Here is a 24618-nt window from a genome sequence, read left to right as displayed (position 1 = left end):
TCCCAATAAAAATTTGCTATCATTTGGAAGCCACAAGGGACAAGCAGTCAACTCCTTAAAGAGACCGGCGGGTACGAATCTGTCCCCGGCAGCTGTGTGTCTCCCGCCCTTGACATTGGCACCTTTAACTGCTCCGGATATCCCCGACCCTCCCATAGCCTTTCAATCCACTACATCTGATCGGGCAGGAACATCACGCACCCCACCTTTGAGGGTCCTCCCTTGGAATGTGGCGGGGATTGTAAATAAGGTGAACACAACTGACTGGGATCTCCTGTTAAATGGCAGTGATGTCTGCCTTTTCCAGGAGACATGGGCGAGGGAACCCCTGAGTAGAACAGGGTATGAAATATTCGAAATTCCGGCTAAGTGGAGTGGTATAGGAAGGCCCTCGGGCGGCCTGGCGGTATGGGTAGCAACACACATTGGGTGTCAGGCGGTAAGTATGGTTACGCTTTCGCAGGACATCCAGTGTGTGCTGCTCAGATGGCCTGGCCCATTAACCTGGGCAATCATTAATGTATATTCACGGCCCGTTGCCGCGGCAAAGGAGTCATCACCTTAGATGACCTATCATCCTTTTTGGGCCAACTGCCAGGTGATTATAAAATAGTGTTAGGTGGGGATTTTAACTGCCACTTTGAACCCCTAGTAGATCTAAAAGAGGGCGCCCTCACTACTGAGGACGATTTCTGGGGAGTTCCACCATCCTCATCTCCACACCCCAAAACCTGGTCCCCTCTGGCTGTACAGATCATGTCCCTTACCCTGAATTTTGCATTGAGGGCTTGTAACGGGCGTACTCCGTCCGATACCCCCTCAGTGTGTACTTTCAACAGGAAAGGGCATGAGTCTAGGTTAGATTACATTCTCATAGACATCAGCATGTGGCCTAAAGTTCAGGATTTTAAGGTGTTACCCAGAATAGATAGTGACCACAATGCGCTGCTGCTGGAGGTGCAATATCCGGCACCTGTAAATGGGCCTTTCACTTCCACCTCTGGCGATGACCCTGGGAACTTGGTTCTCACTACAAATAGGCGTCGCGCTAAATGGGGGAAGCTGCTTTATGCGGAAGGTGGCATGAATAATTTATATGAAATAGCACTCCCCAAGTTCAAAGAAGTGGAAGATCTTATAGACCAACCGAGACCCATAGATTATAACAAGAAACTAGCGCAAATCCATGTGGAACTTGTGAGTGGTCTTGCGGATGTTTTCTATACTGAGGTACCATCGCGTAGGAAAAAGACTCATATCCCGACTTGGTATAATTCTTCCTGTAGGAAGATTAAGTCTGAGCTAATTGCCACTATAAAAGAAGAGTCTAATAGAGGCAAGGTTGCAGAACTCAGAAGGGAGTATAGAGGGGCGATGAAAAAAGCTAGGGCAGAGTGGGATTGGAATCGCTGGCATGATCTGTCTGATGCCCTAGATGCCAAAGATTCCAGGAAATTTTGGGCTCTGGTGAATAATGGGACAGGGGAACTTAAATCAGCAGTGGAGCCCAATATTGCCGCCTCTGTCTGGGAGGCCCACTTTGGGACTAGATAAACTAGATAAACTACTGGGGGATCTCTTCAGGCACCATCCTGAGATCTGGGGCCCGTACCTCCTTATCCTATTCAACGCCATCTTAGGAGGTATGGCGATCCCCTGTACTTGGCTGGGGGCAGAGATCGTCCCTATATTTAAAAAGGGCTCTCCTCTGCTCCCAGCCAACTACAGGCCGATCAGCCTTATAGATGTCCCCCAAAAGCTATTCGCTCGTCTCATCCTGAACCACCTGTTGGATTGGGTGGAGGCCAATGATATTCTGAGTCCCCTCCAGGCTGGCTTCAGGAAAAATACGTCCACCATGGACCTGATTTTCCGCCTCGTCCTGCTCTACTGGAAGACGGTAAGGATAGAGGGGGAAGGCTGTACATGGTGATCGTAGACCTGAAGTCAGCCTTTGACCTAGTCCCACGCAAGAAACTATGGGAGGTCTTAAAAAGTTAGGGGTACCTGCTCAGATACTAAATATTATAATCAGGCTCCACGATAATACATATGCACAGGTTAGGTGTGGGAGGGACGGAAGACTGTCATCCAGGTTCCCTGTTCGTAGAGGGGTGAGGCAGGGTTGTGTCCTGGCACCGACCCTGTTTTGCCTCTTTATTAACAATGTTATATCTCACCTAGAAAGGGTTAAGGATAATGATGCCCCACGCCTGGCAGGAAGGAGGGTTCCGGCAATTATGTTTGCCGATGATACCCTCCTCCTATCCAAATCTCCAATGGGAATTCAGAGGATTCTGGACGGATTTGGTCTTTTCTGTAGCCAACACGGTCTTGAGATCAATACAGAAAAGACCAAATTCATGATATTTAATCCCCCCAAAAAAGCCAGACCCAATCCCACCCTGGGCACTGCCAGCCTTGAGAGGGTAACTACCTTTCTGTATCTGGGAGTAACGCTGCAGGAAAACTTATCCTGGGTCCCCCAGATAATGAGATCACGCCTTAAACTGTCCCAATTATCGGGTGCAATATTGAAGGTAGTAAACACCTCAACCTATAAGCCCATTAGCCCAGCACTTGAACTGTATCAAACCCAAGCCAAGGCAGCTGCGACATATGGGAGCGAATTATGGGGGCACAAAGCTGGCCAAGAATTAGCAAGAGTGGAAAACAACTTTGTTAGACGCACTTGGCTCTCCCGCGAGGCACACCGCTCTTGCCGCTGAGACTAGACTTGGGACTTCCCTCTATTACTGAGGAGTTAGAGTCAAAGCCGGTGAGGTTCTGGCATAGGTTATGGTCCACTAATGAACTTCAGCACTACAGGCAGGACCTTTTTCATGTCATGAACCTGAATCAAAATGACAAAATTCTCTGGCTTGCTTTTATAAAAAAGGAATTGCATCTCATGAACTTATCCGAACTCTGGGAGGATCCTCAACAGAGCTGTCGAAGGGTTCCACGCAAAAAACTGGTCCAAATGTACAACGAAAAAAGACTCTCTATCCTGCTAAATGAGCCACATAGCGGCACCCTCACAAATCGGTTTCTGGAATTTAAAAACTCTTATGCCTTTGAAAGCTTCATGGACCTTATTTTTCCCATCCTTGCAAGAAAATTATACGTACAATGGAGGCTAAGTACTCTGCCCACCAGAACATTCACCCACAAGTGGCACAATGGTGGTGATACGATGTGCCCAAGCTGTAATACTTATAAGGAAGATGAGCTTCACATTATGTTTGTCTGCCCTGCCTACAGCAAACCCAGAAAGTACTGGCTAGCGCCCCTTTGCAGAAATCTGGGGTTCAGTGACTATACCCATGCATTTAGAATAATGAAAACCAGCACTCTGGCCCATATTGTGTTTGCAGTAGCCAAATATTTAATGACAATTTGGCAGATTAGGAAAAAAAAACCTCCTTAATGTGTGGACATTGATATGGCTTGTTTTTAACCTCCTTCTTCCTTGTATAGGGAGGAAATAATTGTAAGATTGTAGGAAATGTGCTTTTATTTATCTTAAATCAATGTTTTATTAATTGCTGTATTGTATCTTTTATGGTCTATATGACCGAAATAAAGAAATAAAGAAAAGAAAGTTAAGGGCGCAAGGAGCGGCATGCGGAATTAAGCTCCCCGTTAATCTTAATCAAAAATATACCCAACAGTCTCGGCAGTATTGGTTTCTTTGTGTCCGACACAGAGAACGCCGCACCCCACTACCATTTAGATGGCTGTTTATCTATTTTTTAAACAATACGCGTGCTGGCATTATATAACGCTGTCCAAGTGACGGACAAGGGCATGTTCTAATTTTTGAACTTACCGCCATGGCGTGTCACTACGGCGTTCGTGCGGAGTCCTTCATTCAACGTTCACCTTTGCAGCAGCCCTCACATCTCCCTTCCTGTCTATTTAAGTAACTAGCAAAGACGGACTATCTAGCAAGTTTTGTCGACCACATCACATTAGCGTCGTGGCCATTTTAAAGTGTCAAAAGCCGCTCTTATAAGCCATAGGATATATATGAAAAAGGTTCAAGGTAATCTTATGCACAGAGGGTGAAATGTGTATGCATCTAAAATGATCGCACCTAGTTTATACTTTCTCACATATTTGACTGATTATAAAAAAACAACATACAAAATATAAGAAAATTATTTAAATCAGGTTTCCCAGTTGCACATAAAAACAATGCAGTATAACCAAACAATTTCAGCTGACATAGGCTGTACCATTTCACTTATATTTCTTTTCAGAAGGCACATTTAAAAGGGAGTTATTGCATAAATTAAACCATTGGTTTTCATGTCACATACTACTTGATCATCTCAGCACACAAGTCAAGCATGTTATTGTAACCATTCTTTTTCTACAGAAACTCACACATCTCTTTATCAATGTTAGCCCCCTTCTCGCCTGCTCTCAATGAAATTATCCATTTACTTTCCAATTGTCGCAATTTGCGTTCACGGTTGCCTCCCCTATTCCCTGCCATTGCCACATCGATTCCATGGAATCTGATCCTATGTAACTCATTCTGCTGATGTTTCATGTTAAAATGTACCGCAAATGGGTATTGCATATTATTGTTACGTATCGCACGAATATGCTCCTGTATTACTTCTTTTAAGGGCCTTATTTAGCTGCCAATGTATATCCAATCACATATGCAATTTATACAATACACTGTATGGGTAGTATTACAGTTAATGAATTGATGTATTGTATGCAGTTTTTGGCTATTGTATCTAAAGTTGATTGTCCTGTTTAATGCAAAACAGCAGATGCAGCAGCTGCCACATCTATAAAACCCTTTGGGAGCAGTGGGCAACCAATTCTGTGCTTTTAATGGGGGAATATAGCTTGGAAACAGTTCCTGTCTTAGTGTTCTGCCTCTGCTGAAAGTGATGGAGGGTTTTTGTCCTACTTTCTCATGTAGACTTTTGTCCTCCATCAGCAGATGCCAATGTTTGTTTAATATTTTATAGAGATCTGTGCTCACTGTGCTGTATGGTGTTATGAATCTTATGTTTCTTTTATGCTTAGCTGGTTTGTGTTGTTTATACTTGAGCAGTGAGCTTCTGTTTAATTTGTTGATTCTATCTCTTGCACTGGTTACTGTTTCCTTATTGTAACCTCTAGACAGGAATCTCCTTTCCACCGCTCTCAGCTCTGTGTCTACTCTTTCCTCATCACTACAATTTCTTTTAATTCTAAGCATTTCCCCATAGGGGATTGCTTTAAATTGTGAGATAGGATGTGCACTTTGAGCATGCAATAAGGAGTTACATGCGGTGTCCTTTCTATAGGGAACAGTATGTAGTTTGTTGTTCTTTACCACAATAGTGATATCCAAAAACTTAACTTTTGACATGCTTTGCTCTTGTGTAAACTTGAGTTAAAAGGATTGTCATTTAGGTGATCAAAAAACATGTCTATTTCATCCCTGCTGCCGGTCCAAAATCATCTATATATCTGCCTAGATATAAGATATTTTCCGTTAGATTGACTGGACATTTTCTCCATATTGATATGGATCAATTCAAAATATCCCATGTACAGATTGGCCAATGAGGGCGAAAATTTCGCCCCCATTGCCACACCCTTTATTTGGCGGTACCATTCTCCATTACGTAAGAATATATTGTTCGCAAGTACCAGTTGGATCATTGACATCAGCATGTTTGAATGGGCATATGTCTCAATGGGTCTACTGTCCAAAAAACGACGTACCGCCAGTAACCCTTTGTCACAAGGTATGCTCGTATATAGCGAGCATACGTCTAACGTGACTAGCAAGTGTCCATCAACCCAATCCACATCTCCAATTTTGTTTAGGACATCCCCAGTATCTTTGATGTACGTGGGTAGGTTCACAACAAGTGGTTGCAGAAAAAGGTCTATATATTCTGATATTTTTTCAGTTGGGGATCCAATACCTGCTATAATGGGCCTTCCCGGAGGGAAGTCGCTTTTCTTATGTACCTTCGATAGGCAATATATACAGGGATATGTCGGTGAATCATTGTATAGATATTTAATTTCTATTTCTGAGATCAAACACTGTTCCTTCCATATCTTGAGATGATCAAGAATTATTTCCTTTGTTTCCTTTATGGGGTTGACTTTCAACTTGGTGTATGTGTTCAGATCTCCAAGTTGTTTATCAATCTCCCCCATATAGTCACTGCGATTCATCAAGACTATATTTCCTCCCTTGTCAGCCTCACGGATGACAAGGGAGTCTCTCTTTTTTAAGTTTGTCACTGCCTTACGTTCTTCATGGGTGATTTTTTGTGTTTTATGCCACTGTGTGCTTAGATATTTGTCCTCTAAGCGGTAGAGATCTTGCACTACACTATGCTGAAATCTGTCTATGTTGTTGTTCCCTTGCAATTGCGGTGTGAATCTGGATTTTGTTCTAAGACCACTGTTGATCTCAGTGAATGTATCTAGTTGTAGGTTAGCTGCCACTGATTCTATGCTTTCTGTTCCTTCCTCATCATTAATGCTGAATAGTAGATGGGTGTCTCTAACTTCTCTGATTGTGGGATTAGGACTGTTCATGAATGCATTCGCTACCCCACACTGTATGTTATGTTTATCAACAAAGAATTCAAACAATTTAATATTTCTGACGAATTTGAAACAGCTGATGTGAAAAGACGTAAAATCCGGTATATTACTTGGACAGAAACCTAATCCTTTGCTCAATATTTTTATTTCTGGTTGTGTCAACACATGGTCTGAGAGATTTACAATGTCAATTTCATTACAAATTTCAGCACATTCATTTACATTTTTTGATTGCGTGTCACTGATCTTGTTGCAACACCCGCCCTTCCTTTTTGATCCTGTTCTCTTGATCCCCCTCCTTGTCCTTTTGTGTTTGTATCTTTCTTGAAATGTTTCCTTGTTTCCCTGTCTGAAGCGTTGTAGCTAAAAAAAAAAACGCATCTGGCACAGGGCCCTGTTCGCCTCCTTCTTCACCTGCTGACTCTATACTAGTCACACTGCTTATGCTAGAGATATCAGACATGCTGGTAGTCCCCGCTGTTTGTGAGGTAATGTCTGAGCCATTTCTATTGTTATTAGGGGGTTTAATGTTGTCAAATTTTCTTGCGAAAGTATAAACCCTTCCGCATTTATAATCCCGTTCATCACGTTTAATTTTCTGGGATTTCTTATCTCTTAGACATATTTGATGTTTCTGCAATTGATCTTTTAAAATGGCCCAGTTTTTGTCCGCCACTAAAGGCATACCCATATCCTTAATCTCCTTTTCCAAATTTGTGATCTCCAGTAATAGTTTTTCTCTCTTCAGGTCTGCATCCCTAATAAGGATGTCCATCATACCCATTGAGGAATGTAACAGTAGTTTTTCCCATTCCTTTAGGTGTCCCCTGTCCAAATCCTCGAAGGAGGGAAATATTAACACTCGTAGTCCTCTAGGGACCTGTTCCTTGTCAATATATTTACGTAAGACAGTGGCATCCCACCAACGTGAGAGTTCTTGTTTTTTTATCCTCTCTAGCCTAATAAACCTTTGCTTCATACCCTCATTGGCACTTGTTTTAGGTAGGGAATTTTTGCCAGGGTTCTCATTAAACAGGTCATCAAGTAAAGCATCCCTGTTATCTTCAAAGGTGGCCATATTCGTTTTGAATCTATGTTCTGTATATGGTCCTCAATACCTTTCTTCAAGATTTGACACAAGTAAATATTAGTTAGTACAGCAATGCACAATAGAACAGTCAAATACAATATATATTGAGAACAGAGTGCTCGATCAGCAAAATTAATTCAAACAACAACAAACAAACGGTGGATTTGCTTTGTTTGATCAGCACATCTATAGAAAAATATTTCCCTTGTTGAAAGTTCAAATGGTGTAAATTAGACACACTTTGTTGGAGTGCTAGTCTGGTATCGTGCTTATCCACCTGAAAGCAACAATCCACGATATCCTACTCACTCAAGGTGAGACGGAATATCATATACAATTTATAACAAAAATACCAGTGCACATCCCTTCTAGTTGCTATTATCCAAAAGGCATCCAGCCACGGCAATCCAAATTTTTCACTCTCCTTGTAGTCCTCAAAAAGACATGCACAATGTTCGTTATTATTCAATGTCCATTTATTATTGATTTCTTTCTTTTGCCACACCGTCACAGTAGGCATGGGCGGAAAATCCGTTCCGCTCGCGGATTTTGCGGATTTTCGGGAAATCTGCAATCCGCGAGATTTGCGAATCTCCCGCAAAATCCGCAAATCCGCGAGCAGCGGATTTTGCTCGCACTGCTCGCACTGTTCGCGTGAGTTCGCGCCCCGCGAATAAGTGCAAAATTGCAGAAATACGATCTGAGCAAAACTGAAAGTAACTACTTACCAGGTTCAAAAGTTCAGGCTCATCATTAGTAGCCATTTCCTGTAGTGCTTCCTGAGGGGCCCCTCCAGAGTTCAGTTGCCAGTTGAAACTATTATGTGACCCTGCTCTGAACCTCAGAATAGTTACACATATGCCACAAAGGTCCTGAGTTACAGCTAAGGGAGACAAGCAGGAGCCAGGCTGGAAGTTAAAATCCATTAATCAGCCCCTAATTCATTATTGTCAGTTGGGGCAGGGCAGGTGTTGTAACTAATTTTGCAACAATGAAAGCACTTAGCAAGTGCAAAAGATCACTAATCAGGGCGCACTAAGGAAGCAGGTGCCAGCTAAAAAAATATTCTGTGACACATTAATCAGCCCCAAATTAATTCAGGTCACTTGAGGCAGGGAAGGTGTGCTTTGCTTTGCCGAAAATAATGTACACTGGACAACCAGACGGTGTGGTGATGAAACAGAGGGTGGCATGGGTGGGCCAGAGGGTGGCATGAGTAGTCAGAGAGTGGCAGTGGTAACAGAGAGTGGCAGTGATGAAGAAGAGTGTCCCAAACAGGCTGGACACGTAGAAACAACAAGTTCGCGAAACTTGCGACCCGACAGGTAAGTTCGCAATTTGCGAAAGTGTACAAAACCCTCGCAAACTGGCAGAAACACGGGCGAACACAAAAAAAAAAAATCCGCAAATTCGCGGGAATTCGCGGATTTTGCGGATTGCGAATCCGCAAATCCGCAAAATTCGCGAACGCGAGATCCGCAAAATTCGCCCATGCTTACGTCACAGCCGACGCGCGTTTCGCCCTCCGCGGGCTTTTTCAAGGCTGTAATTTACATACAAAAGAGGATGTCACAAAATAAGATCAATACATTAAAAGCCACCTTAAACATAAGTGGTTACCTGTTTAACCACAGACTGATAAACATAATCCTAATGTACCCTCATCATGTTCATATTTGTTCAACTAGTATGCTTATGTTGAGATACAAACGCGGATTTCACAGAATAAATTCAATGCATTAAAAGCCACATTAGCAATGATGTTTGTCTATTTCATCATGAACTGGTATGCACACTCCCAATGTGCCCTCATCATGTCCATATTAGTTCAACTGATAGGCCTATATTAAATTCATTAGCAGGTTGTTGCACACAAAACATATGGAAAAACTATGTGCGATCACCTAGTCTCATGTCTTGAGCCATAACAAAATACATGTTTACACAAGATAGTTTCAAAGATGGTCACTACGTATGGACGGACAATTTATTGTAAAACTACTGAGAGTGATGTACCCAACCGTACACAGATTTTTAACTACCATAGTTTCTCCTCAAACACTCTGTGGTCTCACTTACCAAGAATGTTGTATGGTGAGCAAAATATATTCGCAGGGGTCAGAATATTATGGAGCCTGTTGAGCATTGGTCCTGTAAATGTATAGGAACATTCAATTAACATTCACGCCCTGTACATAGCCTCAATAAGCAATGCAATAAGAATAAGCATACTAGTTGAACAAATATGAACATGATGAGGGTACATTAGGATTATGTTTATCAGTCCGTGGTTAAACAGGTAACCACTTATGTTTAAGGTGGATTTTAATGTATTGATCTTATTTTGTGACATCCTCTTTTGTATGTAAATTACAGCCTTGAAAAAGCCCGCGGAGGGCGAAACGCGCGTCGGCTGTGACGGTGTGGCAAAAGAAAGAAATCAATAATAAATGGACATTGAATAATAACGAACATTGTGCATGTCTTTTTGAGGACTACAAGGAGAGTGAAAAATTTGGATTGCCGTGGCTGGATGCCATTTGGATAATAGCAACTAGAAGGGATGTGCACTGGTATTTTTGTTATAAATTCTTATATTCGGTGATTTTAAACTGTATTATGGATTATAATATTGACACTACTAGACGGAGGGCATTTAGGAGTATGCGTAAAACTAGGGCGGCTATTTTAGAAATCGGGCGTATCCACAATATCAAAGACGCTTGGAGGGTATTACACACTGATGTTGCTGGCTATATCTATTATTCTGCTGCGCATAAACTGTGCTCCCGTATTGATATGGCATGGGCGTCTAATGATATTCTGGAAACAAGCATTATGGAGATATGCCCACGGGTTACATCTGACCATAACCCTATCATCCTCTCTTTTAAAATACAAACGAAGAAACTTAACCCCCGCTGTTTCTCGTTCCCACGACCTCTACTGCTTAATATGGATTTTATAGCGAAATTTAAGGCCCACATAATAGATTTCTTGGAAATGAATACTGGTTCAGCCTCGTATAATATGGTTTGGGATTGCTGTAAGGCTAGCATCAGGGGCTTTACTCAGCAATACATATTTAGGCAGAACTCCGTAAACAAAAGGGACACTGATAATACCTTAGCGAAAATATTATTTGCGGAAAAACAACTAGCAACAGCGCTGTTACAAGGATCCAACTTAGAAGAATTAACCTTTACTCTAATTGGCCTTAAATCTGATTTAAAACAGACACTGAGAGAAAAGAGTCTTGCAAAACTGAATATATACAGTCTTTCCCAATACGAAGGTGGTGAAACAGTAGGGAAGATATTGGCTTATAAGGTAGCAGAAAATAAGGCTAAAACACAAGTTTGGGCTATCAAAGGCCCAAACAATCTGAAATATAATAATCCCTCTAAAATATTAGAACAGTTTCTTTGATATTATAAGGAATTATACACCCCCGAAAGCCGACCGGGTCTTGACGATATTTAAATTTATTTACAGAATAATGAAGTGAACCATATTGATATGGTGCAAGTAGAAGCGCTAAATAAAGAAGTTACTCAAGCAGAAATTAGAGCTGCATTTGCTGCTTTGCCTTCGGGTAAATCGTCAGGGGAGGACTCGGTCCCGGTAGAGCTTTATAAACTTTGTATTGAGGAATTAGCTCCTACACTTAGTCAAATGCTTGGATATATTGGACAAGAGGGGAAAGCCCATGAGTCATGGAATGTCACGCAAATAATCTTTTTTCTTAAAAAGGATAAAACTTCAGACGAATGCAGTTCTTACCGACCAATTTCGTTAATAAATACTGATGCAAAGATATTCGCCAAAATAATTGCTAATCGGCTTGCCCCAATAATATCTGCCCTGGTTTCTCTACAACAACATGGGTTTGTACCCGGTAGGGATACCACGACTCATATTTATATGGCTTTTACGGCTTTCGATGTTGCCAGGGTAAATTCCACTCTACTCGGAATGATACTACTTGATGCTGAGAAAGCATTTGACCGAGTGGGGTGGGACTATCTCTTGGCTGTGCTGGATAGATTTGGTATTAAAGGACCATTTTTTAAATGGATAAAGGCTTTGTATGATAATTCAAAGGCAAAAGTTTGCTATACAGGGATGTAGTCGGACACATTTTCTATTTTGCGTGGCACCCGTCAAGGGTGCCCACTGTCACCGTTATTATTTGATTTATCCATCAAACTGTTTTTAGTTGCAATACAAAAAAATCCACGTATAGTACCATTTTCATCTCGCTTAAACACCCTTAAAATGACGGTATACGCGGATGATATTACGGTTTACTCAGCAAATATTGATGAAGCAATTATAGGGATTATTACGGAGTCCAGGACGTTTGGTTTAGTCTCTGGATATAAATTAAAAACCAATAAGACGCAAATTAATATGAATTACAAACCAAAGGAGCAAATTCAGGGAGTTTGTAAAACAGCTACTTATCTTGGTGTAAAAATGTCTGCCTGCCCAGAAGAGATAGCTCCATTGAATTATGAATTACTGTTAAAAGACACTGCTACTGTCTTAAAAAATAACACAAGGTTCCACTGAGTTTAATTGGCAAGATTAATCTAATTAAAATGAAGATTCTCCCCAAATGTATTTATTTATTTCTAACAATTCCATTTCGCATTAATAATCTCTTCTTTAAACGCCTAGATGGCATATTAAGCAGCTTCATATGGGGTTATAAAAAAGCATGACGAGCAATTGATTTAATCGAACTATCTTATGATAAAGGTGGTCTCGACTTTCCTGATTTCAAAGCATACTTGTGGTCGACATTTATAGGTCGCATTTGTAGCATAATACTCCCCTATAAAGAGCCATTTTTTAATTATGAATTGATGTTAGGAACTGAATCTAAAATGTTTTTATATCGTACATTTGATCTGAATTATTTTAAGAGGGTCAAATTTAAGACTGCAAGAGATATAGTTTATCTTTGGAGAGCCATTACTAGCAAATTCCAAATGTCGTTATACTATTCCAGACACTCTCTATGGGACAATCCAGCTCTCCCAGGAATTTTTCACGATAGGGGGGGGGGGGGTGAGTTCATGGGCACAACTGGGTATTAAAAAGCTTGGGGCTTTATACGATAATATTGGGTTTTTATCATTCGAGAGACTTCAAATCTAAAGTGTATTATCAGACTCTTGCATATGGGAATGTATCCATTTAGCAAAAAATAAATCACTGATTAGTTCTGCATACAAAAGTTTTAACTCCCATACAGAGGGTGATTGTAGGATACTAGCCCTACGCTGGAGCCAGAAATTGGAGGCTAATATCACCCCATATGTTATATCTTCTGCACTGGATACTATTCACAAATCAGTTCACTCATCTAACTTAAGACTGCAGTCATATAAGACTATTTGTTTCCTTTATTATACCCCTGCACGTATTTCGAAATGGGCATCAAATAACTCAAGGAGTGATTGGGCAAGATGCCCAAAATGTGATCTATGTGCTGCTGATCTAATGCATATGTTTTATTTGTGCCCATCACTATTACCATTTTGGAGAGTTCTGGAAAAGACCGTATCACACAAACTGAATAGATCTATATCATTTACTGCCTCAGATGTATTATTGGGCCGCAATCCTGCGACCCCAGCTTAAAAAAGCTTAAGCATTATATTGGCTGGCGCTAGATGTGCAATGACCTGCCAAAAATCTGGGGATTTGGTTCAGTGAGGATTTATGGTTTGCGGACCCTGTTAAAAAACTGACAGGAGTTTGCTTCGGCATTCTCAAGGCACTCAGGAAAATCTTTCCTCTTCTTCCGCGGTCGGCCAAGGAGACGATTGCCCGCGCCTTGATCCTATCGAGGCTGGACTATGCCAATGCTCTTTTTATAGGTCTGCCTGGCTATCTTCTGCAGAAACTACAAATCATTCAGAATGCCGTGGCAAGACTCCTCTTTAATGCTCCAAGGAGATCCAGCACCCGTCAGTACCTAGGTGAACTGCACTGGCTGCCGGTCGTCCAACTGGTGCAGTTTAAAGCAATTACCTTGGCTCACCGGTCTCTTCATGGCTCAGGTCCTTCCTATCTCAGGAAGAGGTTCGCCTTTTATGTGCCGAACCGTCCTTTGCGATCTGCTTCAGCCCGCCGGATGATTGTCCCGCGCTTTTGCAGAGTTCGCTTGGGTGGCCAGTCGCTTACGGTTAAAGCCGCTGTTGCCTGGAACTTGCTTCCCCCTGAGATTCAACTTACCCAAGAGTTTCAACTCTTTAAAAAGTATTTCAAAACGCATCTGTTTAGTCAGGCCATCTAACGTGTTTCTTGCTTCTGACCCCAGCTAACTTCCGCGCCAGGACACTCGAGAGTATTGATACGTGTTATAAATGTGCTATAACATAACATGGCCAGAGCATGGATCGCACAAGATCCACCTTTGATAGCAGAATGGTGGGCAAATATGACAGACACATATAATATGGAATGCGCATTAGCTAAAGTTAGGGGCTTAAGAGCACTATGCAAAGTGAAAAAAATATGGGGAAAATTTGTCTAGGAATGTGCTAAGGAAATTGTTTATTTGGTAATTTGTAGTTATGTTTTTTCTTTTTCTTTTTTTTTCTCTAACTTGAATCCGAGCCTTATGTTTTTTTATATAAGATTATTTACCTTATGTCTAACGTATCGAAGTGTTTTAACTTATGCTGCTTGCCAAAAAATGTCAGTTCTTTGTTTTTTTATTTCTTTCCCTGTTTTGTATGATGAGTTTGTTCTTTATTTACTGCAATCTTGTCTTCATGTCATTAATAAAAATATAAAAAAAAAAAAAAAAGATTCTTGAGTTGGGCTTATAAAAAAAAATATTCAAAATACATTATATAAACGAGTATGTCTATGTAGCGGTTGTCATGTAAACACGCCTTGCTGTCAGTGAGTGAGATGAGCACTTAACTGCAGGTGAGAGCCCAATTATCTCTTTGAAGAGATATTTGTAGTATTTCTTTCTGAATTGCAGGAGGGTAGGGTATGTGTGAGGCTGGTGGAGATGTTCTTCCAGATCTCATATGTCCTGGTACACCTTCACTTTATTTTCTTTATCACATTTCTCCATCTCCAGAATGCTGATGTCTTGTTCCTGGTGTACAGAAGACCCCTTAGGTGGTTTGTTTCTTGGCTACGGGTGTAGAGAGGCTATTTTGATGGCTTTGTGATGATGCCACCTTTGGTGTGGGGCTAGAGGGGGCAGTTGTGACGTTCATGCATTGTAGGGGTGATGTGGCTGAATTCCTTCCGGCCCTTGATGAGCTGGTGGCAACACGTAACATTCCACGAAGGGGCACGAATATGGAGCGAAGAAGGTCCCTGTCGCAGTGCAGGTGGGAGCGGGCTTCTGCTCGCAATGTTGTTGCTTTGCGTTTGATAACATCTTTACGAGAGTGATTCAGTGCCAGATATCGGTCATTGGTGATTTATTCATGTTATGGTAAGTAAGTAGTTCTTCCCATAACACAGCACACATCTTGATTCATTTCTTCAGATGACACACTACAGCATCAGAGGGATCTTCACTTAGAAGCTATTCAAGGTGTATCACTCAGTGCAACACTCTGCCACTCAAACCTGCCACCTTGCTCTGTGTGGCTTTCACACAGTGATGTTTTTTGGAATGAACAAATAATTTAAATCGTCCTTGGCAAATGCTTTTTTGATAAATACAAGGGCTGCCTTAAGACAGAGATAGCTGTAGTCAGTATATTCAAAGTGTCCCATCCTTTCCTCTCCCCACCCCACCATGCGGCCCCTGTTTTGGATGTTGTGGTCCAAGGTCGAGCTACATACTAACGTTAGTTGCATGTCTTGCTTCTCTTGCATGACCCCCCTTCTGGGAGAATGGGTGATGGGGGCGAAGATGACGAGGGCGAGCTTCACCAGCTGCCTCCCCCCGTCCTCCATGATCCTTGAAAGGAAAAGGGGAGACACCAGGAACGGTGCCAAAAATATTTGTATTGTAATAGTGCCTGGTAGACAAGGAAAATGGTACTCTCGGTGGAGAAAACGAGGCACGGAAACATTTCATAGGATTAAAAATAAAATAGGAAGAAAACAAAGTGAAACCACGAGAAACAAAAATAGCAAGAAACTCAAATAGTATAAACAAGAGAATGAATGGAATAAATGTGGCCAATCAAACGTGTCGAAGATACGAATCCTCAAATGTTGCAACGCAATGATATCCGATCCATTAGATACTGAACAGAGCTGATCTGCTCTCCAACCTGAAAACCTTTCCCCTTACTCTTGTTATAAGTATTCCCCGTAGAATTGAGGGGTATTTCCTGCTATTAGTGTACAGGAGCTTGGGGCTTCCAACCACCTAAGTCCCTCATAATGTGGCTTCACCAGCTCCTCTAGTTGCCCTTCTTATAAGACCATGGTGTACAAAATAGATAGAAGCTTTAAATGTAAATACATAGTGGAGATCCTGGTTTAGAGGAAACTGGATCACTGTGGTGGGCCCACCTGTAGGCACAAGAGGAGTCTGTAGTGGATTGCAGGCCCTACTGTAAGGAGCTCTGCAGCCACATTTACCCAGTGGTTGGAAGTTCCTGTGGTCGCGCAGCTGTGAGAACATCTGCACAACACACACACAAGATTGCTGGTAAACAGTTATCTGCTGCCACTCTTGTTGCTGTCTTGGATGTAGCAGGCTTGGGAATCACCTGTGCAGCATTTGAGTCCGTCATGCCCTACATAGGCGTCTTGTCAAACCCAATGCATGGACTTTAACCTCTCCTCCTCCTTTGTTTGCAGTGGTACTCCTACAGGAATATACCCGACAAGCTCAGCGGACGCCTGTCGCTACGTGGCCAGCAACAGTGAGGCCAACATCGTTCTCGTAGACGACCACCAGCAACTGGAGAAGATTCTGCAGGTGAGATGTTCACTCATTCTCTCTCCTTCCCTGTACACATTTCACAATGATATCTAAGACACAGAGTAGGAGAAGGCAGAATCTGTGACCTTCTGCATGATCACCTCAAGGTCACCTTAATTCAACAAAGAACAGTGTAGTTTTGGGACAAGGTGATTAGCATGTTCTTCAGATACCAAAGTGTGTCTGATGAGCCTCAGCACCCCCTTGATTGAAACTTTGACTGTGCACCTAAGTCCTGATCAGGAGCCGTCCTCCGATCTGACGCAGCTCAAACAGCCCCCTCAGTCCTGCCCCGCACTGAGACTTAAAAGTGCTCAAACATTGCACCTCAATTCTAACCTGAACTCAGATGGAAAACGTTCTGACAGAGCACCAAATACTGACCAGCATGAGATCTGGGAATTTTTCTGAGTTCTGACCAGGGCCAGTTCTCATAACAATCCCAAGAACTCCTTTGGTCTGATGCTGCTCCTGAAAAGGTCCAACACTGCCATGACAATGCCCCTAATTCCCGACAAGGACCCCTTCTTAGACGGACTGATACTACTATCTCACCTTCATCCTGAGCAACTACTCAGATATAAGAGTACTCAGGCAGCGCACCTCAGTTGTCACCTGCACTCAGATCTCAAACTGTGCTGACCTTAGTCCTCACCATCAGCACAACTCTGGTTTTACACAACTCACCAGCATCATTACCCTGATTTTACACACCTCTTACTGCCCTACTTGTAACACTGTACCTCACTCCTGACCAGTGCCTCTCTGTCTTAGACTGATTGCCCCCTAGCAGGGTCTACCTGTTTAAGGATGCAGTAATACTGAGCTGGTTTAACATATGTATTGCCAAACCAGGACATACATGAGCCAATCAAATATTGGATTGTAGCTTTGGATTGTAGCATCTCTATAGCACGTTTATACATCTTGTGGAGGTCTCGAAGAGATTCTGACCATTGGTGAGTAAATGTGATTGTGAGGCGGGTTTATGGAAACAGAATGTTGGTAGAAGTGGCATTAATTAGTGTTGAGTATTGTTGTCATGTGTGATGGCCAGAGAGTGAGATCCGAACTTGATCTAGTTGCAGCATGTGAGCACAATTTACGCTTCTGGCAAACATGAAGGAAGAGTGAGGATAGATGTATAAGCCGCACAAATAAATCAGTCAGTTTTGTGGCCTTGGTATAGGAAACGCCAGGAGTTAAGGCCCTTCTGTAGCATAATAATTGCTGATAGATCTGATTTTCTTAGGCAGTTTATTCCATAATTTGCATGTCTGAACTGAGACACAGCTATGTTGTATTCAGGTTTTGTGGTAAGTAGGAACTATCTGCAGTGGGGTCATTACCCCCTCTTGGGTCCTCCTCGTCCCAGTCCTAACAAAGTGAGGCAGTCCTGCCTCCAAACATCCAATCAAAACGCTTCAAGACAAAAAAGCCAAAGGTCACATAAACCCCTTCCACCCACCGCCATACCTGTTTTTTTCTTGCTCCGGCGGTGGTCGGAACGCTGGTGCTCCGAGTCTCCTGTTGATGGTCCGGTTTTGACAGGATGTATTGTGGTTCCTTGAGTTTTTAAACAAAATGCTTTTTGGTCTAGTTTTGAACTGCTGTTCATTTGTATTTGTATTTTTATTGTCGTATCTGTGCGCGGCCGTACCAGTGCTCCGGTCGGCTGTGCCCCTGCTCCTTGGTCAGGACGCCCCGCGCATGTGCTGGACAGGGGCGGGGAGCTTTCCTGCTGTCCTGGCCTTGGGTTGTTCCGGAACTGGGGGTTTCTAGCAGCGTCCGGCCCCTGTGGCCATGTTGATTTGGTCTGTGAGACTGCAGGGCTGCCCTCTCTGGTTTTCAAGTCAAGTGTTTCACAGGACTTGGTTGATTGGGGGCAGTCTTTCATGGGAGTTGCTAGGCACTTCCTTGTGTGTGTTTGGATCTTCCTGTGTGGCTTGCTCTTTTTGGCTCTGGACATGAGTGATGGGGCTTCCTCTCTGGAGCCTGCAAAGGCCTTGCCCAAACATCATAATGCCCAGGAACTGCAGGAGGATGACAATTTGCAGATTTCTAGGGCTGATTTGCAGAAGTTAAACAATTCTACTGTCCAGTCTGCGCTGCCGGAGCCTGCAGCAATGAAATCAAAAGAGGATGATGAGGACTTGGACAATTCCCATAAGGGAAAGTACGTTCAGGGCAGGGTTTTCTCGGACATGCTGAACCATATTCGGGAGGTACTTTGTTTTGACCCTAAATCATTGTCTGATGAGGGGTTTTACTCCTTGTATAGTTCCACTGTGGTGGATGACCTCCCCTTCCATGCTGTTCTGAAGGATATTCTGGCTAAGGAGTGGCTTGAGGTTGATAAGCAAGGAATTCCTTGCTTTCTGGGAAAGCTGTATCGCCTTGTGGACTTTGAAACCCAGTATCCTCCGGTTCCTAAGGTCAAGTCAAGTCAAGTCAAAGAATTTATATAGCGCACTACATACCCAGAGGGTCTCAAGGCGCTAAGAGAGGGGAGGAGGATTACTTGTCAAATATCCACGTTTTAAGTAGCTTTCTGAATGCTAGGTGGTTCTGGGTAAGGCGAAGGTAAGCGGGGAGTGAGTTCCATGTTTTAGCAGCCAGGTATGAGAAGGATCTGCCTCCCATGGTGGTCTTGTTGATGCGAGGTACAGTGGCGAGGGCTTGGCTGGAAGAACGTAGTTGGCGGGAGGGGGTGTAGAAGGACAGTCGTGAGTTGAGGCATTCTGGTCCGATGTCGTAGAGTGACTTGTGTGCGTGGGTTAGCAGTCGGAAAGTGATTCTCTTATTGACGGGTAGCCAGTGGAGGTCTTTCAGGTGACCAGAGATGTGTTCGTTGCGTGGGAGGTCCAATATGATCCTGGCTGAGGCGTTTTGGATTCGTTGGTCAATTCTCTTTTGTCCTCTATGGCTTCTTCTTCATCTCCCTCTCTATCTTCGGAGGAGGCTTCCGTGGCGGACCCGGTGGAGTGGAAGGTGGAACCAGCTCTCAAGCATTCTTATGCTGCTTTTCATTTTGGGGTGCATGCTAGCACTTATGCGGCCTAAGCTTTGCAGGTCCTTCTGAAGGATTTTCAGAAGTTGTTTGACTGTTTGCAGTATTACGGGGACCCTACTCATGTCTTGGCACAATTCCTCTCGGATGTGACTTTTGAATCTTTGTGAGCCTTCTCCTCGCCTGCCTGGGCAGTGGTTGCTGGTAGGAGGTCTCTCTTGACCAAGCCTTGGCATCTTGATGCTGCTCAAAATGCCTTGGTCCAAAAGTTGCCTTTTTTAAGGCCCCTGTCCCATTGGCGATGATATGAATACGATGGTGGAGCTGTCAGCAGAGAAAAAGTTTTTGAAACCTTTTCAGCCTGTGCCTAAAAAGAAGTACTTTTTTAATAAACAAGGGCTTGAGGGGATTTTGTCTTCTCAGCCCTTTCGTGGTTGGGCCTGTGGTCGGGGGCCGCGTTCCATTATAAGTACCGGGCCAGCAACAGCAGCAGCAGCAGCATCTCCCAGGTGCGGGACAAAAGTGACTATGCCATGGTGGGGGCTCAGCTCCGGTTGTTTCTGGCCCATTGATCAATTCTGATTTCCGATCAGTGGGTCCTGTCTGTCATCAGGCTGGGTTACCAGATTCCCTTCCAGGCTCCTCCCCCGCTGGATATCTTTTAAGTTACTCCGTTGTCAAGAGACCCCGTAGGTGGTCTGCCATGTTTTCCGGCATCGCCATGTTGTTGTCAAAAGGTGGCTATTGTGCCGGTTACGGTGGAGGAGATGGACATGGGGTTCTAGTCCCATTTGTTTATGATGCCAAAACGAGATAGTGTTTTCCACCCGATTCTGAATCTCTGGACTTTGAACAAGTTGGTGCGGTTGGATAATTTTTGGATGTTCACCTTGCAGTCCGTCATTCCCCTCTTCCAGGAGGACGATTCTTTGGCTTCTCTGTACTTGGAAGACGCCTATTTTTACATTCTGGTCCATCCAGCCAGTCAGCGGTTCCTGAGGTTTGCGGTACAGGGGATGCATTTCTAGTTTCAGGTTTTGCGGTTTAGCCTCTCCACTGCTTCCAGGACTTTTACCAAGGTATTGGCTCCTGCAGTGGGGGTTTTGCAGCATCGGGGATTCTCTGTGTTTCCCTATACTGATGATTGTCGGATCTCTGCTTCCTCCTTTCCTAAGGCTCTTCTGGCAGTGGAAGCTATGTTGGCCTTGTTCCAGGATCTGGGGCTGAAGTTGAATCTGGCCAAGTCTCATCTGGTTCCTGTTCGGAGACTTCAGTTAATCGGGTTGCCAGTTCGACACTACTCTGGGGGTGGTGTTTCTCCCTCCTATTCGAATCCTTTCCCTGAAAACTCTGTTGTGGGATCTCTTGAGTCGCCCCTCTGCCCCAGCGCGTGTTAGGTTATGGGTCCAGGGGTTGATAGCTGCCACCACTGCTGTGGTTCCTTGGGCTCGCCTACATCTCAATCAGTTGGTGACTCAACTGTTGGCTCAGTGGGACTCCTCCCAGGTGGATTACGAGACTCTGGTTCCTCTCTCTCCTGTTTTGGTTCGGGACTTGAACTGGTGGCTTTGCACTCCCAATCTGGAGAAGGAGGTGCGGTTTTGTCCTCCTCCTCCCCTTTTGTTGACCACGGATGCAGTCTTTGGGTTCGGGGCGCCACATTGGGGTCCTTGGAGGCCAAGGGTCAGTGGTCTCAGAGAGACAGTGTCCATTCCTTGAACAGGCGGGAGTTGGCGGCCATTTGTGAGGCAGTACAGTACTTTCTGGTTCATCTCCACGGGACAAATCTGTTGGTTCGTAATGACAAGCAGGTGGCTAGTTGTTACTTGAACCTCCAGGGGGGAACAAAGTGCATGTCTCTGAATCTGCTGGCCTACATGATATGTGCCTGGGCGGAATCTCATCTGTTGGCCTTGAGGGCGGTGTACATTCTGGAACAGCTGAATTTTTATGCGGATGCCTTGACCCGCAAACATTTGTCTTCTGTTCGGTACCATCTCCCTATTGCTCTGTTCTAGGACCTTTGTCTTTAGTCCGGGACTCCCTGTATTGATCTCTTTGCCTCCCCTCACAACGCTCTTCTCCCCAGGGTTTGTTTGGAGGTGGTGTGTCTTCAGGCTTGGGCGGTGGATGCTCTTTCTATTCCCTGGCCTTCGGGCCTTCAGTATGCCTTCCCTCCTATTCCCCTCCTACAGAGAGTGCTTCAGATGTTTCGGGGGGGGGGGGAGAGTGTGTCTGTACTGTTGCTTGCTCCCTTTTGGCCTTGCCGCCTTTGGTTTACTGTCCTGTTGCGGCTGGCGGGGGATCGGTTTATCAATCTTCTCTTGGTTCCGACTCCGCTTCAATTCCCGCTCCTGGCTCCGCCTTATCTTTCTCGCTTGCAACTGCATGCCTCTGTTGACAGTTTTGCTGTTGGTGTTTTGAACGCTGCTGTTCATTAATCATTTGATTGATCAAAGTTTTTACTTTTTGCATGGATCCCTGGTGTCCTGCATTTTTTATTCCTGGTTATCTGCTTGTGAGTACCTCACTTTGTTAGGACTGGGACAGGAGGACCCATGAGAGGCTGATGTTTTGTTACTTACTGGTAATCTTCATTACCCTCGATTAGGGTCCTCCTTGTCCCAGTCCTCATCCCTCCCTCCCGCCCGCTGTGTTTGTGTCTGGGACTTGTTGATAATAGGCATTGGGAGGGGTTTATGTGACCTTTGGATTTTTTTTTACGTGTTTTGATTGGCTAGTTGGAGGCAGGACTGCCTCACTTTGTTAGGACTGGGACGAGGAGGACCCTAATGAGTGTAACAAAGATTACCGGTAAGTAACAATGTCGCAGGGATTCCGTGCTCAGACAGAACTGCGCATAGAGGCTTGGGACCTCAGTGAATTAGGGTGTGCCAAAACTCACCCTAGTACCCAAAAATCCCCTACCAGACTAGCTACAGTGTCTCATTGATTATCACAAACTCCCAATGCTTAGACAAACCAGAACATGGACTTAGTACACCTCAGGTAACGTGGAACACATGAACACTCTTTCGTTATACAATCATTTCAATCCAGAAGAAGGAGTAAAAGAGGACACGTGCATATTTGAAATGTTTATTAACTAATGAAGTGTTCTCAAACGCAGTATCTTAGCTAATACAAGCAAACATATTATAAGAAACAAAGTAATCAGCATAGTCACTAGTCCATAGAACACAAACGGTGAAAGCATGATATTATGCTAAAATGAATAGGGTTTAACAAAACCTAATTCTCACCCTCCCTAGCTAGTATATTATATTATATCTAAGAAGGTATCTTTGGGTTTTAACAGGGCGGCCTCATACCTCAAGATCCTAGTGGTAAGGGATCACATCATCAGCAACCAGCTCTCTGCATGCGAAGCACCATCAAGTGTGTTTGTATGCTCTTGTGCAAAGCAATAGAAAACGCGCCTGAAGCCAGAACTTGGCTGCAGCTGCATGTATGTTATGTCTAGGAACGTGCGAAGATCAGTGCTCACAACAACCACTGTGTTGAGATATCCTTGAAGGTTTCTGCACACACTGTACAGACACAGCTCGCCAAGCAAGGCTGATATCAGAGCAACAACATATTATTCTGGCATGAATCAAAAACATTCTACTAGGCTCAAAGCTAAAGCAACAGCTATGTGTTGTGTGCAAAAGCAGCAGAAAGGTAAAATTGCGTTTAAACTCCTAAAAAGCTCATGCTAACTTAACACAGTATACAAGCTATATATATCTATATGACAACAAGACATTCCTAATCTGATTTTTCTTCTTAGGTTGTAAAGTTGAAGTTTAAATTGTTGAAAAGTTGGCCCAGGCCATACATTGCTAGATATGAAATGAAAAGGTCTTACAATAATATTTTCTGGTCACTGCCTTTAGGTTGGTGCCTTCAGAGAGGATTCATTGCAGCCCCTTAAATTTAGTTTGAGAATATGCCTATGTTCCATGCTATGGATCCTTTGAAGTTTGGTGACAGATATTCTGGTGACTGTGATGTAGAGTCCGTTTGCTTAATCTGATTCCATTTAAAATTCTATTTCCGTCATAGAGCATAAAAGTTACAAATCTAACATACAATACATAAACCCAAATATTGATAAAGTTAATAAAGCAGAACATTAAAGTACAATATGAATATGGGCTCTCGAGAATAACAACCGAAAAGATGTCATAAGAATCAATAAGACCATGGGTTAAAATAGTGTTAGACCTGGCACCTTGGCATGAGTCTCCCTTCCACTTTTTGCTGATGTGCCTCATGTGTTTTGCTGGTGTTAGCTGCTCAGGGCACTGTGCCACTGCCAATCAGTGCCACAGTGCAAGTGCTCTCTATGAAAAGTGTATATGTGATTGGTCTCCATGATTGGCTTATTTGGTTTACTGTCAGACCCCAGTAAAGTGCACCAGGATTGCCAGCACTTGTAAATCCAAAAGCTGCTAGTCTGCCAGCAGCACCCGTTGTGCCACTCACAGAAGCAGCCTTGTAAAATGTGTCTAGGGTCTGCCATTGCAGAACCTGCATGCAGTCTGGTACGGTCATGCTGGCTGGGCAAGTGCACACTTGCCAGCCCCTAAAACTCCCCTTTACTTCATGTGAGTCATCCCTATGGTAGGCCCAAGGGCAGACACTTCATTAGTGAATAAACATTTCCAATATGCATGTGTCCTCTTTTACTCCTTGTTCTGTAAGCATAAGGTAGGCCAAGCTCTGATGTGTGTGGCATGTCCTAATAGTGAATTACAGCCATTTTCGTTTTTCACTATTGGAAAGCTACCTATTCTCATAGGCCAGAATGAGCTGCTGGAATTATTACACTCTATAATCCCAGCAGGCTCAGGGAACATGGTAGAAAGTCAAGTTTGGTATGCCTGAACTCAGCATAATAAAATACATATTTTAGTAAAGTTCATTTTAATATCCTGTGTTTGCAGACACCACTTTTAGAAAGCTGGTGTTTGCTTGCCTAACCATTTCAGCCCGCCT

The 24618-nt window shown here is 43.5% G+C and overlaps 1 protein-coding gene across 1 annotated transcript in view; it reads left to right on the top strand.

Annotated features, from left to right (window-relative positions):
• Positions 1 to 24618, top strand: part of LOC147725883 (long-chain-fatty-acid--CoA ligase ACSBG2-like) — a 661758-nt gene that overhangs the window by 173585 nt on the left and 463555 nt on the right. Inside the window, exon 4 of the mRNA XM_086962812.1 lies at positions 16481 to 16601. Coding sequence (XP_086818938.1) covers positions 16481 to 16601 — 121 coding nt within the window. The remainder of the gene's footprint in view (positions 1 to 16480; positions 16602 to 24618) is intronic.

This window comes from Lissotriton vulgaris, chromosome 3_1 (genome assembly GCF_964263255.1).
Source record: "Lissotriton vulgaris chromosome 3_1, aLisVul1.2, whole genome shotgun sequence".
NCBI lineage: Eukaryota > Metazoa > Chordata > Amphibia > Caudata > Salamandridae > Lissotriton > Lissotriton vulgaris.
This window is presented reverse-complemented; position numbering and strand designations above follow the sequence as displayed.